A 15836-nucleotide genomic window follows, 5' to 3' on the forward strand; every position below is an offset into this window, starting at 1 on the left:
AAGGAAAAAAGTGCAACGAAGCTTCAAAACTGACAAGCGCAGCAGCGAGGACACTATTTTGCTGGTAACTAAATCTTATTTGTATGTAAACATGTCGGGAAGCGTTGTGATGACCGAGGGCTCGGTTTGTTTATACACAGTGCAAGAAGGAGCGCAAAAGCTTAAGAAACATGTAAAGTATTGTGCATTACAAGCGCTCTGTTTTTTTTTTTCTTCCTTTATGGGCCCATTGCTCGGTAAATTACTCTCTTCATCGTTTTATTTATTTCGGCTGAGGCCGTCATTGCGAGTACGCTGTTGCCATGTTGGCCCTTGAGGGATGCGACGCCGCGGGCCGCGCCGGCTCGCTAGCTATCACGGAGTCTCCGCTTACGTCATAGTGTGCGTCACTCAACTCCGACTACGTAGTCGGAGGGCACAGTTTGAATTCGGCCGGCGGGAACAAGAAAAAACCTCAACTTCTTATCACAATATCTCGGTAATTATTCGATTTTTTGCTGCCGGATATGCGGCGACAGTGTCACCAAATGTAGTTTATTAGATTTTCATACCATCTTTGGCTGTCTTTAGTGTCCCTTTAAAGGCCACTGACGACCGCCTTTCCTGTCACGGGCCTTTTTTGCAAAGGTCTCGAGACTGCCATGCCAACCGCCTTTGGAGCAAAGAACCTTAATTCCAAAGGTCTTACAAGTGCCCGTGTGATAGGGGTATTCAAATCCCCCAGCAGTGTGGTTAGTCTACGTTAACTTCCTTCTCCACAACAAGAGAGAAAGGAGAGGTTTCTTTTGAGTGGTGTAATTAAGAGGCCTAGATAGAAAGGAATTATGCGCCCGTTCAAGTGTTAGAGGTTTAGTACTCCCTATCCATATTTTGTTCGAGCTTTGTTGACTCCTTCCCAGAAATAATCTTGGTTTGTCTTATTGGCGGCATAATTGCTACCTGTTAAACTAGCCTAAACAGACTTTGCAGGCTTTATTCTGCATTCAAAACAAGCTGGCCAAATCATAGCATGAACCAAGTCATGTCAGGGGGCAGATGACACTGTTCAGCGCTGAGCAGAGGGTGTCGGTCTGGCTGCAGAAACTGGCTTTCTCCACCTGTTCTGAATAGTCACCGGATATGGGTTTCCCCCAGAGTGTGTTTCTTTTTTTTTATTTACTAGCAAGTCACAGTGGGCCCATTTACAGGGCATGCCAGTGGGAACAGTAGCAAGGGAACAGTGAGGCAAACATGATGAGTCATGCACTTCAATTAGCTTCAGTTGTTCATAAGCAGGCAAGGAAAAAGAACTCTTATGAGCATACATAGCACCTAAAAGGAGGGAGCTTGTTCAAATATGAGCTGATAAAAATTGCTTTGCAAGAATCCATGCTGCGGGCAGTTGCACTTAAGAGCCTTCGTACAGAAGAGATTTGCAACTCTTCCTGGAACCTCCATATATTTCACCCTTTTCCTGGCTTAAGGGGTGGTTACTTGCCAGGCCTTGTCTTCACGCCTCGCCAAAATGCTGCAGTGGTTAGGGTGCTCGACTACTGTGCCCAAGGATACAGAATCGAATCCCGGCTGCGGCGACCACTTTTCGATGAAGGCGAAAAGCAAGGTGCCTGTGTGTTCTGCGAAGTCACGGTGCATGTTAAAGAACCCCGGGTAATGAAGTTTCCGGAGCCCTCCATTACGGTCTCTCATAGCCTGTGTCACTTTGGGACGTTAAACCCCGTAAACTGTACCAAACCTTGTCTTCAGTTCTGCCTTCATTTTACTCTGTCCCTGTCAAACTAAATCTGCCAGGCCATTATCGCACAGGCCAGCAGTTCCTTAAGTACTGCCTCACCACACCAGCCCGCACCATACTTCTTAAGCACCGCCACCACGTGTGTTTGTCTGGGGTGTTTTTTCCTTTTCCTTGGTGCGCTACTCTCCTCGTGTGCTGGAGGGTTTTCAAGCTCAAGTTTTTGAAAAATGCGAAGTGCTGGCAGTCTGTAGTTCGATACATCGAGCAGTTTGCGAGCTTGCTCCCTCCTTTTCCCCCCTTCCGGGTGGTGCAGGGAGTATCTGGCGACCTTCAAGAAGACTGTGGCCATGCACGAGCTGTTCCTGCAGCGTCTGGCGCTGCACCCGGTGTTCCGCACAGACTCCAACTTCCACGTCTTCCTTGAGTACGAGAAGGAGCTGAGCGTGCGGGGCAAGAACAAGAAGGAAAAGCTGGCGGGCCTCATCAGCCATCTGGGCAAGTCAGCCGACGACCTGCGCCTCTCCTCCACCCAGAAGGACGTGGACGAGTTCTTTGAGCACGAGCGAAATTTCCTCACCGAGTACCACACGCACGTTCGCGACGCCACCACCAAGGCTGACCGCATGACGCGTGCGCACAAGAGTGAGTTCTGTACAGGGGAGGCATTAATTTGAAATAAGGAGGGGGAGGGGGACGGGGGAGAGGCTGAAAAAGGATCATTCTGGTCAAAAGTGTTGAAAACAAAATTTGCATTCTGTAATATTTGAACCTAAACTTACTTTCACACAGGAGTGAATTTTTAAAGATATTGTAAGGTAAGTATGCCCTGCCGGTGTGGGAATAACCAGAATGCATCAGAATTAGAGGTGTGTGAACATTGAAATTTTTTAATACGGCTCGAATATGAATAGGGGAAATAAAGTCATTCAAATATAGAATCTGATATTTGATTAGTGAAGAAAATTCAAGGAAAATTAGAAAATACCATTGGTTCATCTTATTTCAGAATTCACATTGTATCTGCAAATAACATTAAACTAGAATTCCAAATAACTTATACCCTACCGAAATGTTCAGTCTAAATTTTGTGCAGGATTTCATAGACTGGCGTACAGTCGAACCCCGCAGTAACGAAATCGCCGGGGAAGCAAAACTTCTTCGTTCTCGCGAGAATTTCGTCGCTAAAATGGACAAGTAAGCACTCGCATTACTTTCCAGAATGAAAATTTAATGAAAAAAGTCTCTTAATTTGCTCTGCTTCACACTTCTATGCAGGAGCTTCACGACTCGAGCTTCACGTTTAGATAAGCTGTGCATAGCTTGGTCGTTGTCGTGGTTGCCGAGGAAAGTGCAGAAAACATCAAAAGCATCAAGCGGATTATCTTGTTGCGAAGTTTGTGCGAGATTGACGGTGATTGTAGCCAGCGATGTGCCAAAAATATAGTAACGCAGCTGCTTTCACTGCAAGAAATCAGCGCAAGGAAAAGTGAATCTGCCTCTACAGACAACTAGCATTGCCCCTTCAACCGCCGCTATCATTGTGAAAGACAGAGACAAGATTTTCAAACTTCAGGGAGCACTGGAGGTCATATCGAATTCTGATGCTTTTTTGCACATGGACTGAGTCCGTACTTTCATTACTCGGTGCAATTAAGCACCTGATGAGGTGTTGCGCAAAGTGGAAGGTGTATATGCTGTAGTGGAGTAATGCAGTGCAGGGTCGTGTTTGGTGCATGCAACAGAGGAAAATAATTGATTTCCTCAAATAAATCATCTTTGGAATTAGCACATCTCTATTTAGGCTTTGCTTGTCTACACACATGCCTACTGCCCAAGTACGTCATTTTCATACCTAGGTTTGACCACTGGCTTATAATCGCTTATAATCGCAGATTTCTCACTACAACAATATTTCAAATGATTTTTTGGGGTCCCTCAGGATTCGTTATATCGAGATTTGACTGTACTCTTGCAACAGCTGCCGAGCAAGAGTTATTGGAATGGTGAGCCACAGAGCATGAAGTGGATAGAAGGAAAGGCGAAGGTTGTGGTACATGCGCATTCATGTGCTCAGGGAGCCTGAAAAGCACTACAGGGAGTGCACTTTACGAACACCTGGTAAAGTTCAGGGGAGTAAATGTTCAGACTTCATGGGACAGTTTTGAGCCATAAAGTGCTGCAAGGTAGCTCTGAGATGTATAAATCTTTCTGCCCCCCCCCCCCCCCCCCCTCGTCTTTTGTTTCTCTGTGCAGATGTTGCGGACAGCTACATCAAGATTTCATCCTGCCTCACCCAATTGGCCACAGTCGAGTCATCCGAGCTGGAGAAGTGAGCCTCCCTCTTGTTTCTCACTCTCCCACTTCATCTCTGGCCTCTCGCTCCCCCTGTCTCCTTATTCTCTTTTTTTTTTCTGTCATGAAGACGTCTTGGATTATATTTACGTCTGTGCTCTGCACGATAGTCAATGGATGTTTGGACAGTCCTTTCATGCATGTCTTTGGATTCGTAGGTTGTTTCCGTAGTCGTCCGGTGCTCCATACCCTCTGATGGATTCATCAAGATAGTTCATCAAGATAGTTCATCAAGATAGATTGTCTTATCATTTGCTGGCCATCACAGGCTGAGACTAATCATGGCTGCTACATGGCAGTGAACACCGCAGAACTTAAAGATTTAGGGAAAAACCTAATACATTTCAGACTGTTGTTTGCTGGCTATGGCGTTTAGTTGCTGAGCTCGGGATTGCGGATTCAGATCTCTGTTGTAGTTACCCAATTTCTATGAAGGCAAAATCTGTGGAGCTTGTGCGATGTGCGGCTTATGTTGTTGGCCAAAAAAAAAAACCCGCTCTTCTGGCCTGCCTGCCTTGTTCGCTTCGATGCAACGGCATTTGGAAGTCAGTGATTCATTCATCTCAGTGTGACGTTGTGTTAAGAGGGGATGAGGGTCTGGAAAACATTCTTTTTAGTTTTCAAGATATCTTGTTGAAACTTGACATGCAAGTGCAAAATAGAATGCTGATTTACATTTGCATTTGCATTTCAAATACCTCATAAGGAAGAGAAGATATATCAAAATAAGTCATTTATTACGGGCCATTACAGTAATTTCTCGTTAAAAAAAAAGACCCCTTTTGGGAATGCACACTCATTTTGAAAGGTTCACTGCACATTCTAAAGCTTAGAAAATTTTTCTTTTCTTAGTTTGGTTTGTAGGGTTTAACATTTCAAAACGAGCCAGGCGGTGAGAGATGCCATAGGGAAGTGCTCTGGAAATTTCGACCACCTCGGGTTTTTTAACGTGCACTGACATAGCACAGCACACAGACGCCACTCCATTTCACCTTCATCGACATCGCACTGAGCTGGAACAAATCAGTGCAATTGGGAAAATAACTTTTCCACTTTGTAATGCTACTGTCTTATTCTGCGAGCCTGAGGAAAGTTATGACACCAAATGCGCCCATGGTGTCGGGAAGAAGAGTTGGTACTGAATATCCCATTACACAGTGGTAACTAGCCTGTTGCCTAACCTGCTGATAGGTCAGTGTTGGGTCGCTTCATGTTCTATTTGATTCCTTTCGTGCGTATCATTCGCCGGGACTGTTCTGGAAAGTCCCTGCACTGCCTTGTCATGATGGGGAAGTTGATATAGTATACCTGCTGGCACCATGCAGCAGCGATATTCAGCCTGACGGTTCACAGGCGGCGATTGGTACTGCTGTCTGAACCTGCCAGTACCACGGGATTCTCGTGTGGCCTCATTTGGACCACTGTAGCTTCACGTAAGGCATTCCACAGAAGCGGGTTACAGCTGTGGCGCGTGTGCATGGAGCTTGTTTCGTTTGCTGGGTGTGTCAAGATGTGAAGTGCTTGACGATCATCTCACTCGGACCTCTCGTTTTTCTCCTACCAGCACCATTCTATGTGGAAATGCGTACTGCACGGAAGTATTTCACCATTTCCCGCAATCCGTAAAAATAGGTAATATCTGTTAATGTTAAAAGAGGGGAGATTGGTTTGTGGGATGAGTACCCTTGTGGTCTTGTTGTCTTTTAGTGGGGTTCGCAGATTATAGAACAGATACCTTTCCAGTTCGTTTTGCGTAGCCCCCTCGTTGCTTCTGCACAAGTGCCTTGTCTGTGCAGATTATTGGTTTCATTGTTTGTGGCAGTTTTTTTTATGCGTGTCGTCGGTTCGCTTTTACCACCTGCATGTCAGGTTGACCGTGCCATTAGGTTTCCCCTCCCATGCATTCCTGCTCAAAACAAGTTTTAGTGGAACCTTCTAGGAAGCTTCAGGGGAGATTTGTTATGCTAATAGTAATCTATATAGTCTTAACAACTGCAAGCACAGCCAATGTTTTTGGACGCCCTGACACATCCTTCCCTCGTCTTCCTGCAGGTTCTTCCCCAAGGTTGCAGAGAGCTTCGAGAAAGCACGGGTAAGTCTTCAACGCAAAGCTCAGAAGCTCAGGTTTTGATGGTAGGCCTGTTAAAAGAAAAGAAAGAAATGCTTTGCCAGGTGCCCTGGCTTCGCGGAAAAGTTTCACTAGTCAGTACATATTTGCCCATGATTGGTAATTAAGCATGCTTAATTTGTAAAAGATCTGTAATGGGGGGGTCTAGCCGCAGTTATTTTACCTTGTGCCATGCTCACCTTGCAAGAGAGGCAGGAATGTTTGCGATATTACTTTCAACGCCTTTAGTGAAAGGAATATTGGACTCTTGAAATTTTTCTAAGTGCTTCCTTACAATAGGAGCGTAGAAAGTCAATGCGACATTTTTGATGCCATCTCCTCATGTCGCTGCAGAAAATTGAAGGTCGGGTGGCTACGGATGAAGACTTGAAGCTGTCCGACACCCTGCGGTACTACATGCGGGATACCTCGGCTGCCAAGGTATGTGTGCTACTTGGATTATCACCAATCACCCTTCCACGGTGCTTCAGTGGTTAGGACACTCGACTGCTGAACTGGGATCAGATCCCTGCCGTGGTGGCCGCATTTTGATGGAGGCGAAAAACAAGCCACCCATTTGCCATGATGTCTGTGCATGTTACAGAACTCCAGGTGGTCGAAATTTCCGGAGCCCTCCACTACGCCGTTCCTTACAGCCTGAGTTGTCTCGGAAAGTTAAACCCCATAACCAAACCAAGCCACCCTGGGCTTATCGAGTGAAGTCATCTTTGTTCATAAAAAATCGGGGGCAGGGTCTGACCTTGTGGTGCAGTCAAGTCCACCTATGCCAAACGCTGCCCTCATTACAGGTAATTGTGTACAGTTAATAATGAGGTGGTCCAAATATAAGTGTCACCAGTTAATAATTAAAGGATTATTAACGATGCACCCTTAATGGTGCGCACACCCCCAGACTCCCTTAGAATGAGTGGAGATAGCTGTTCCGATTGCAAAGGAGATGCCCTCAACCTGCGTGGCGAACTCAGCCGGAATTCAACTACTGTAAAAACCGGACTATAGGTCGGACCGGAATATAGGTCGATCCCCGAACTGACCAATTCTAAAAATGAAAAAATCTTTTTCAGTGGCAAAAGTACCGAAAGACACCCTTACCTTGAAACACATGCGACTCAACCGGTTGCACAATGGTGACAGTATTTTTCACTTAAATACTGCTCGTATGTACACCCGGCAAATTTTTCCTTACCTTGAAACAAATGCGACCTAACCGGCACAATGGTGACAGTATTTATTTTCACTTAAACGCTGCTCGTATGTACACCCGGCAAATTTTTCAACAGTATCGCGCGACCATTGACCCGCACGTTTGTCAGCACCTTATCATCATGGCACGAAGCAGCGACAGAAGCGAGAGTAAGCGCAAGTGTACACATGCGCGTACTTCGTTTGTTTCGCCACTCAGCAACGTTAATAAGGCGCTGACAAGCACGCGGGTCGATGGTCGCGCGATACAGTTGAAAAATTGGTCAGGTGTACGGTGCACAGAAAAAACATGAAGTGCGCAAGCGTTGGTCTGCTCAGTCATCAGAGTCGTCCAAACTCGAGTCGGATGACGAGTGCTTGTCACTGCCCACGTCCCTCAGAGCGTCATCCTCTGTGCCCTCCAGCGCGTTGCTGATGCTGCATTTTCTAAATGCCTTTAGCACCATCTCTTCGGGCAGAGATTTCCGTGCCGACGACACCCAACCACAGACAGTCGCAAGCGGTGCACGTCGCAGGCGGCTGGTGGGGGTGGTCGGGTTGTCGCCCAGCATCCATTCATTATAGAGCTCGCGCACTCTATCTTTAAAAGGCTTGTTTAAAGCACAACGTCTAGTGGCTGCAGCACATACGTCAGCCCACCAGGTATGACCAAGAGGTCAGTCTTGCCATCGCACAGGGCCCGTTTTACATCTGCTGTGAGGTGGCCTCGAAAAGAGTCGAGAACGAGCATGTTCGCTCGCTCAAAGAGAGCACCAGGTGGCTGCTTCCAGACGAGCCGGATCCACTCCAGCATTACCGCTTTGTTCATAAAGCCCTTTTCATTGGCCCGGACGATGACATCGCGTGGGAACTCTTCCTTCGGCAATTTTTGTCTCTTAAAAATGATGGAAGGGGCAGCTTCATATGATCGGCTGTGCACGCGAGCATCACAGTGAATCGCGAGTGCTCGTTTCCCGTAGTTAGAAGCTTGATCTGCTTCACCCCTTTCTCGGAAACAGTTCGGCTTGAGGGCATATCGAACCACACGGGTGTTTCGTCGGCATTTCCGATCTGTCCCATCATGTACTCGCGTTGGTGCCGGAGCGCAATCACATAGCGCTGAAACTCGATGAGTTTGTGTTCAAACTCTTCGGGCAGTTTCTGGCCCACAGAAGTATGGCGCCGTAGTGCAAAGCCCTTCCTCTTCATGAAGCGCTGCATCCAGGATGGCGAGTCCTTGAACTGCGTCCTTGTGAGTCCCGAGGCACGCACAATCTCTACCGCTTTCACGTGGATGCATTCGGCAGTCACAGGCAGTGACACTGCACGCAACTCCCGGACGAAATCTGCAACCTTGGCTTCTAGTTCTGGATATGGTGCAGTCCGCCCACGAAATGTTTTCTTCTGGTTGCTGCAAGTAGCAATACGCAGCTTCTGACTCCGCCAGTACCAAACGCTCTTTTCATACTTCAAATTCACGCTGTGCCGCCAGGTTACCGTGAAGCTCTGCATGCTCAATTGCCTTTTTCTTGAAGGCGACGGTGAATTGCCATTGGCCTCCGCTCATTTTGAAACAAAAACGTCAAAAGCTGGCTTTTAGCAGAATAACTAGACTATGGTGGCTGGCTCCAGACAACGAAAACGCAAAATGGCGATGCCACGCCGCGCTGCTGCTGATGGCGATGGTGATGGAGATGTGATGGAGGCTGTTGACTTCGGCCGCCCATTGTTGCAAGTCCTCCATAGTTTTTCCGCCAATGACCAGTATATAAGACGAGGGCTGACTTTTCGCCACAATGTTTTTGAAAAAAAAACAAAATTCGACCTATATTCTGGTTTTTGCGCGGTACCTTATAGTGACAGAAAGGGGTGGCCGTTCGGAACTCGGCTTTCGCCGGTTCAAGCCAGAGTAAGGGTCGGAGTCGGAAGTAACAAACAAAACAAACTTTATGCACAGCAAGAAACGATACAGAGGAATACGCACACTAAAATGCACAGACGAGAGGCTCGCAGAAAACACTAAGCATGCAACTCAAGAGGTATTCAATAACACAGAGGTTTTACAACTCTGAAAAATACACGAGAGTCAAATAAACACCAAATTGTTCACCGGGCACTGCTGCAGTCCGACGCCTCGAGAGTCTGGCTGCCATGTAAGACTAGCGACGCTCCCTTGCAGGTCTGTGGACTTGCCAGCAGCGGGTGATCCCCGGGAGTCCAGTTGAAGCACTTGCGAACACACTGACTGACTTACACAAGCGACGCGACCTCCATAAACAGGGCGCGCTGCGTCTGTTAAGACGCGCCAAAGCTAGCGCGCACACACACTTACTTCGGTTTTTGCAGCGTTCCCTTTTCTTCCCGCCGAGCCGCGCATTGTCATTGGCTAGGTGCCGCCGAAAGTTCCCGATAAGACTAGCATATTCCGGCCGGTTGAGTCATCATCATCGGCGTCACCCTCTTTCTCATCGCTGGGCGATGTGTACAAGGCCATGCGTTCTCCTCGCGCAGGGAAGGAGGCGGTTCTCGAATGTCGTCAATGTGGCGCCGCATGGGCTTAATAAAAAAATGTGCACCGATTTCGTGACAATAGGTAACAACTGCAGTGTAGACTTTAGAAGTGTTCTATGTGCAGTTCACCATCAACTATATTCAAATTTTGGTGCTGCTTGGTGTGCTTTCATGAGGCTGTCCATTATTTCGTTGGTTAGGATAAATATTATCAACAGAGATGCGGTTAGGTCTAATGAGTCACTCTCAAGTAAAAGGCTGCTTTCATTCATGGAGCAGACAGTTGAACCCTTTTACAAGATTTATGTACCAGAGAGCAGTTTCTCTATTGCATGGGCGTCGTCCTCTCATAAGCAGGGTGCCACGTTTTCATTATTACACTTGTGCTTCTACTTTGGTGCCCAGCGACGCTTTCATAATGGCCGGCTACACCACCCATATTGCTCTAGTTTATGTAACTGCAAAAGTAGCAGCTTAGCTTAGTTTATTGCAGAACGGTTCAGTTGGCCTTCTCTAACTAGGAATATTTCAACGAAAATGTTGTCTAGAGAGAAGTGAAGTGTGAAAATTTACAGAGCACTGACAGTGTATTGTTGCAATTTATATATTAAGCGTTCTCTCTGGCATCACATCACAGAACACTTTTCTGTAAACCAGGCGCTTGATTACAATGGAGGGAACTACGAGTAGCGCAGACAAGACGCAGCCAATGTTGGAAATCGTGCCTGCTTTAGATTTGTGCGAATCTCCATAATGCATCCACAGCCACCCCGAGTCACCCAGCATGTCCTGTCCATAGCTTTATTGCCACTGCCTTGCAAAGAATACTGCGGCTGACGTCTCTCTAGATGCCCCCGCTTTGAGCTTCTTGCTCGGTGCAGTCTGACAACCACACGCTTGCGCCCGTACTCCCATTACTGTAATAGCTTGGAAACTATAAAATTTAGCTGGCTTTGTGTTAGTTACAGTTTTAAAACTATAAGGGTTGTCGTTCCCTGCCATCTCAAGTGCAGTTTGTAACAATGGCACACCACATGCTGCCTTCAAGGTTTCAAAAGGCCGGGCCAGGTCAGCCAAGGTGATGTCTAGTAATTCTTGGGCGACGTTGGGAGGCAGGGAGGACATGAGGTAGAGGAATTTGGTGTCCTGGCTGTTGATACGCCACAGCTGGAAATGCGCCTCAACCTGGAGTAGTTAGGCACGAAGAATGGTGAGCCTAAATAGCGCCAAGTTGACCGTTTGGAACGCAGCAAAAGCGGCTCACCATAGGCCAGAAGAGCCAGGAGAATCCATTTTGGAGTGTGGGGTTGTGTGTACAATGCCGAGTCGCCAAATTCAACGGAGATAAGATGAATGACCAGCTTCAACAGCGTTGAGGTTCGAACTGTTTTTATTGTACTCCTCGCGCAGAGACACGCCTCGTGCAAACTTCTTCCTTGTGCAGTGCCGTGCCGTGGCTTTGCAATGGCTTGCAATCGAGTGTAGCATGAGGGGTGCTGCAGCATCTTTGCTTTTTGCCCATGATGGAGCTCGTCATGTCCTTTCTTGGCCAAGAGAGATACGAGCAGACAGATTCGACCAAGTAGGCTCTCTAGCACTCTGAGTTGCTAATATTTCTAAGGGATCTTGCATCTCTTTTCCTTGATTTTATTTTTATGTGCTATAAGATCTTTTTGTGACATGCCGTAAAAAGATTTGCACAGTCCTGTGTTTGGAAGGCAGCAGTGGTACTTTTAACAGCCCGTGAGCACACCACACAGTTTCCTGAAACCTTACAGCTAAGTGCACAAAAGCGGGGGTGATGTTATGCATTGGCAATAATTGCATGTCCCCCCCCAAAAAAACAGAAAAATACTTACCGCAGTAGGTGCTCTCAACAACAAAAGTTTATTGCCTGGCCGTACAGCTCGTCTCCACTTCAAATCACTTATTTCGGCGATGTACGCGGCAAGCTTGGCCTCCAGCTCTTTTAATGACGTATGTTATGTCTTCTTGTACTGAATCATACCACCTATGTGGCTTTGCACTGTTTCCCCCTACACTAATGCCCCTATAGGGCGCTGTAGGTACCTGAATAAATAAATAAACAACATACCAACTTGTATCCCTTGGAAGCCTCTTCGCTTGGCATCACAGGTGAAAATTTTATCCACTCCCACGTAACCCATTTAGAAGCTTCAAATTTGCGGCCCACGGCAGAGTTGTTTCTTCGGCATAAATGATAGCCGCCTCCTTAAACACTACATGGAACAAGCGCCGAATGCTGTTCGGACTAGAAAACTCCCGATTAAGCATGTAGCCGGCCATAAAGTCAAAAGTAACGCGCAGTGAGCCCGAACTCAACAATGATCGGTGCCAGCTCTTCCATCAACCATAGACACTCCCTGGAAGTGCCGCCATGTCACGACCCGACGCGACTGACTTATAGAATGGGATCGTCGCCGCAATTCAAACAGCGGCTCTTCCATAAACTATCAACACTTCCAGAGCTGCTGTATGTGCTGTGCACTAAAAGTTAAAAAAGAAAAATTCTTTGAGAAGCATCATCCAAAAAAACAGAGCGAACTAACGGGAACGACAGGAAGAAACCACAGGAACAAGCGCTGTCCTGAGTCTTTGCATTTTACTGACATTTTGTACAAACACTCCGACCAGTTGACCAGGGAAATCATCGAGGCATATAATATGGCTAAGAAAGAAAGATTGTGTGTCAGCAAACCTTCCCTGCTCCTGCGTGACTGCGAAGTTGCATATCTGGACATCACATAGCAACACATGCGGTCTGATTTTGGTGCTTTATTGTTTCTGTTCCTTATATAAATGTATTTTCTGCGATTAAACTTTAGTTGACAGCGCTTGTTCCTGTGGTTTCTTCCTGTCGTCCCCGTTTGTTCGCACTGTTTTTTTGAGTGATGTATCACCAACTCGTCCGCTTAACTATCCTTTGAGAAGCATGCTCAGTAACTGAATGTTGCACTTAAAGCCGTAGAGCAAACAAATTCGACATACCCTCCCTGATACAGTTTGTCTTGCTCTTGTTAACAGTACCATGCTTTGGTTTCAATTGTAAGTCAACCCCCCAACTTCAGATTTTAGAAAGGGGTCAACTTGCCATCAAGTAAATGCGGTATTCAGAAATTTAGAACAGCACTTTTTCGAATCGAATAACAAACATGTTCAATTCACTCTTAAAATTTCAAATATGTTCCCACACCCATACTCACGAGTGTAGTTGTTTGCCACAGTTTCAGAGGAGTCTGATGTCGCTGTACCTAACCAGCGAGTAATGCCTGGCATGCGTGTGTGCAGGACCTCCTGTACCGGCGGCTGCGCTGCTTGGCCAACTACGAGAACGCGAACCGTGCCTTGGAGCGAGCTCGCAACAAGAACCGCGAGGTGCAGGCGGTGGGTTCATTGCTCTTTTCCTCTTCTCCTTCGTCATAACTTTTCCTCAGAGTAAATGGCATTGCCCTGTGCCACCAGCCACTTGCATTCCTATGGGATCGCCTGCATACTTGCGTGTGACTTCAGCATCCCTCAGTGAGGAAGGGTACTGCACGTAGGCAGTAATGGTGGCATCTCTGTGTGTCACTCTTAGGTTGTACTTGCTGCTTTCCAGACAGCACAAGCAATTGGCCCGCAATTGGCACTGTGTTGGCGATGTTAGACTCGACATGGTCCCATTACATAGCCAACAAATCCAATATTGGGCCAGTGGTCTGTGCCGTCTGGGTTCCTGGCCCTTATTTTTAAATGCTTGTAGGGCAGACAGTAATGTCTGCACTTAATGGGTGGGTTAAGAATGTGCCCTTGCTAGTTTACTGTTTGGCTGTGGATAAAGTCTCTTTCCTGGAACTTGTTGCTGTCTAATACTATAGGTGGCTACATTTGCGGTATTCACTTAAAAGGAAGGGGAAAAATTGTGTCAAAAGCCTCTCAGGAGTACAAAATTGTCAACTCTCGTCAGTTTCTCTCTGCTATTCGTAATATTGTGAAACTCTTTTAGCTTCAGAAATTGCAAATAATGCAGTTTGCAGCCTTGTGCACACTGGAAATAGTTCGGACTTTAGGAAAATCACTGACTTCCCATTTTCACACCGTTCACCCTAAATACATGAGCGTCGGCGTACTGGTATGTCATGTTTCGTACCGGTGGTAAATGCTACTGAGGGGTCCTCTTGCAGTGTTTCGACTGTGGCAGGCAGGCCAGAATATGGCATAGTATATATACACTTTTCATGTGCTGTGCTTGTGGTGGAACTGACGTCCTCGTCCTGCCCGTGCTTTCTTTTCCCAGGCGGAGGCAGCTCAGCAGGAGGCCTGCGAAAAGTTTGAGGGCATCTCCAAGCAGGCTAAGCAAGGTGAGCGGTCAAAAGGTCTGGATTCGGTGGGATCACATTTGTGTCCTAATTGGTTCAGATGGTACAAACAAGGCAATTGAGTTGGAACACGCGCTTTACACGCTTCCCACTGCAGTGGCATAGTAATTTGGGTGCTCGACTTCTGAGCCCAGTGGTTCGATGGTCGCATTTCTCCAGAAGCAGAGTGAACCAACCTGAACCAAAAATACAGTGCAGAATCATGGGGAAATATATTCACACAGACCTGTTCACGACTGACAGGATTTATGTGTGGTAATGCGGTCACAGCTCTCTGCATGTAAGCCATGTGTACAGTGTGACTGGTGATAGCACTACAGTTGACGACTGATTTGTCGGACTCTGAACGGACCACGAAAATGTCCGAAAAATCGGGCAGTCTGAAAAAACAAATGTGCACCAAAAAAAGCTCAATTTATTGCCTATTATTCACTTTGAGGCCGGAAAAAGTCATGAATGCTTTTCTGCACCACGCTCTGCTTCCATGCTAACAGATCCGCCTGAATTTCGCTTGCATCAGCTCAGCTTGCGTCGGCTGCGCTGCTGCAGGTGAGTCATCGTCGTCGTCGCTCTCAGACTCCACAAGCACTTGGCGAATAATTTATACTGTGGAAGAAGGCTAGGTCAAGACGGCGAGGTCGTGGCGGCAAGGACAGCGAAACCTTGTCTAGCGTTTTAATCCGATCACCAACCCAGGCACGCGCCGGCGCCGCGGGACGATGATGATGGTATGTACAAATGAAAGATGATGATGATGGCATGTACAAATGAAAGAAGGTCCACAGAAGGCTCACACAATCTGCCCAGGGGGTCGGAAGTGGCCAGCCTGGCCGCTCCTAACTAACCGATGTACCGCGGCGCACAAACGGTTTCAAGCGAGAAACATGAACAATTTCAGTTCCACGGTGGCGTCGATCGGCTGGGGGATCAACAGGCGTGACTTTGTAGTTAACTGGAGAAGTTCGGCTGATGATCTTGTAGGGACCAAGGTAGCGGTGGTGGAATTTGTCACTAAGGCCAGGGGTGCGCAGTGGAGTATAAAGCAGTACTTCGTCACCGGGACGATAAGAGACCACGCGATGCGTAGAATCGTAGCGACTCTTGCGGTCTTCCTGGCACGCTGCTGTGTTGAGGCGGGCAAGATGACTGCATCTGGCCACACGAGATAAGAACTGGGTAGGTACCGATGTGGAGTAGTCGGGCGTAGAGAAGAAGGAAGCGTCGAGAATTGTAGTGGGAGGACGGCCATAAACGAGGAAAAATGGAGAATAACCGGTAGTCCGCTGTACTGCTGTGTTGTAGGCGAAAGTGACGAATGGTAGAATAGTGTCCCAATTTCGATGATCCGGTGTGATGTACATGGAGATCATATCCGATAAGGTGCGGTGAAATCGCTCAGTCAGCCCGTTAGTCTGGGGATGGTAGCTCGAGGTTGTCTTATGAAGGGTGGATGACGCGTAAAGAACTTTGGCAAAGACTGTCGATAAGAAGGCCGTCCCGCGGTCACTTAGGAGCACCCGAAGAGCGCCATGATGCAATACAATTGACCGCA

General features: G+C 47.3%; 1 protein-coding gene across 2 annotated transcripts in view; it reads left to right on the plus strand.

Annotated features, from left to right (window-relative positions):
• Snx6 (sorting nexin 6) overlaps positions 1-15836 on the plus strand; it is a 35312-nt gene that overhangs the window by 10808 nt on the left and 8668 nt on the right. For both annotated transcript variants that reach the window (XM_084580709.1, XM_084580710.1), the window contains exons 5-10: positions 2046-2374; positions 3986-4061; positions 6137-6176; positions 6546-6632; positions 13215-13310; positions 14203-14266. In XM_084580709.1, coding sequence (XP_084436835.1) covers positions 2046-2374; positions 3986-4061; positions 6137-6176; positions 6546-6632; positions 13215-13310; positions 14203-14266 — 692 coding nt within the window. The remainder of the gene's footprint in view (positions 1-2045; positions 2375-3985; positions 4062-6136; positions 6177-6545; positions 6633-13214; positions 13311-14202; positions 14267-15836) is intronic.

Source organism: Amblyomma maculatum, chromosome 10, assembly GCF_055883805.1.
Source record: "Amblyomma maculatum isolate TAMU_Amacu chromosome 10, ASM5588380v1, whole genome shotgun sequence".
NCBI classification, from domain to species: Eukaryota; Metazoa; Arthropoda; class Arachnida; order Ixodida; family Ixodidae; genus Amblyomma; species Amblyomma maculatum.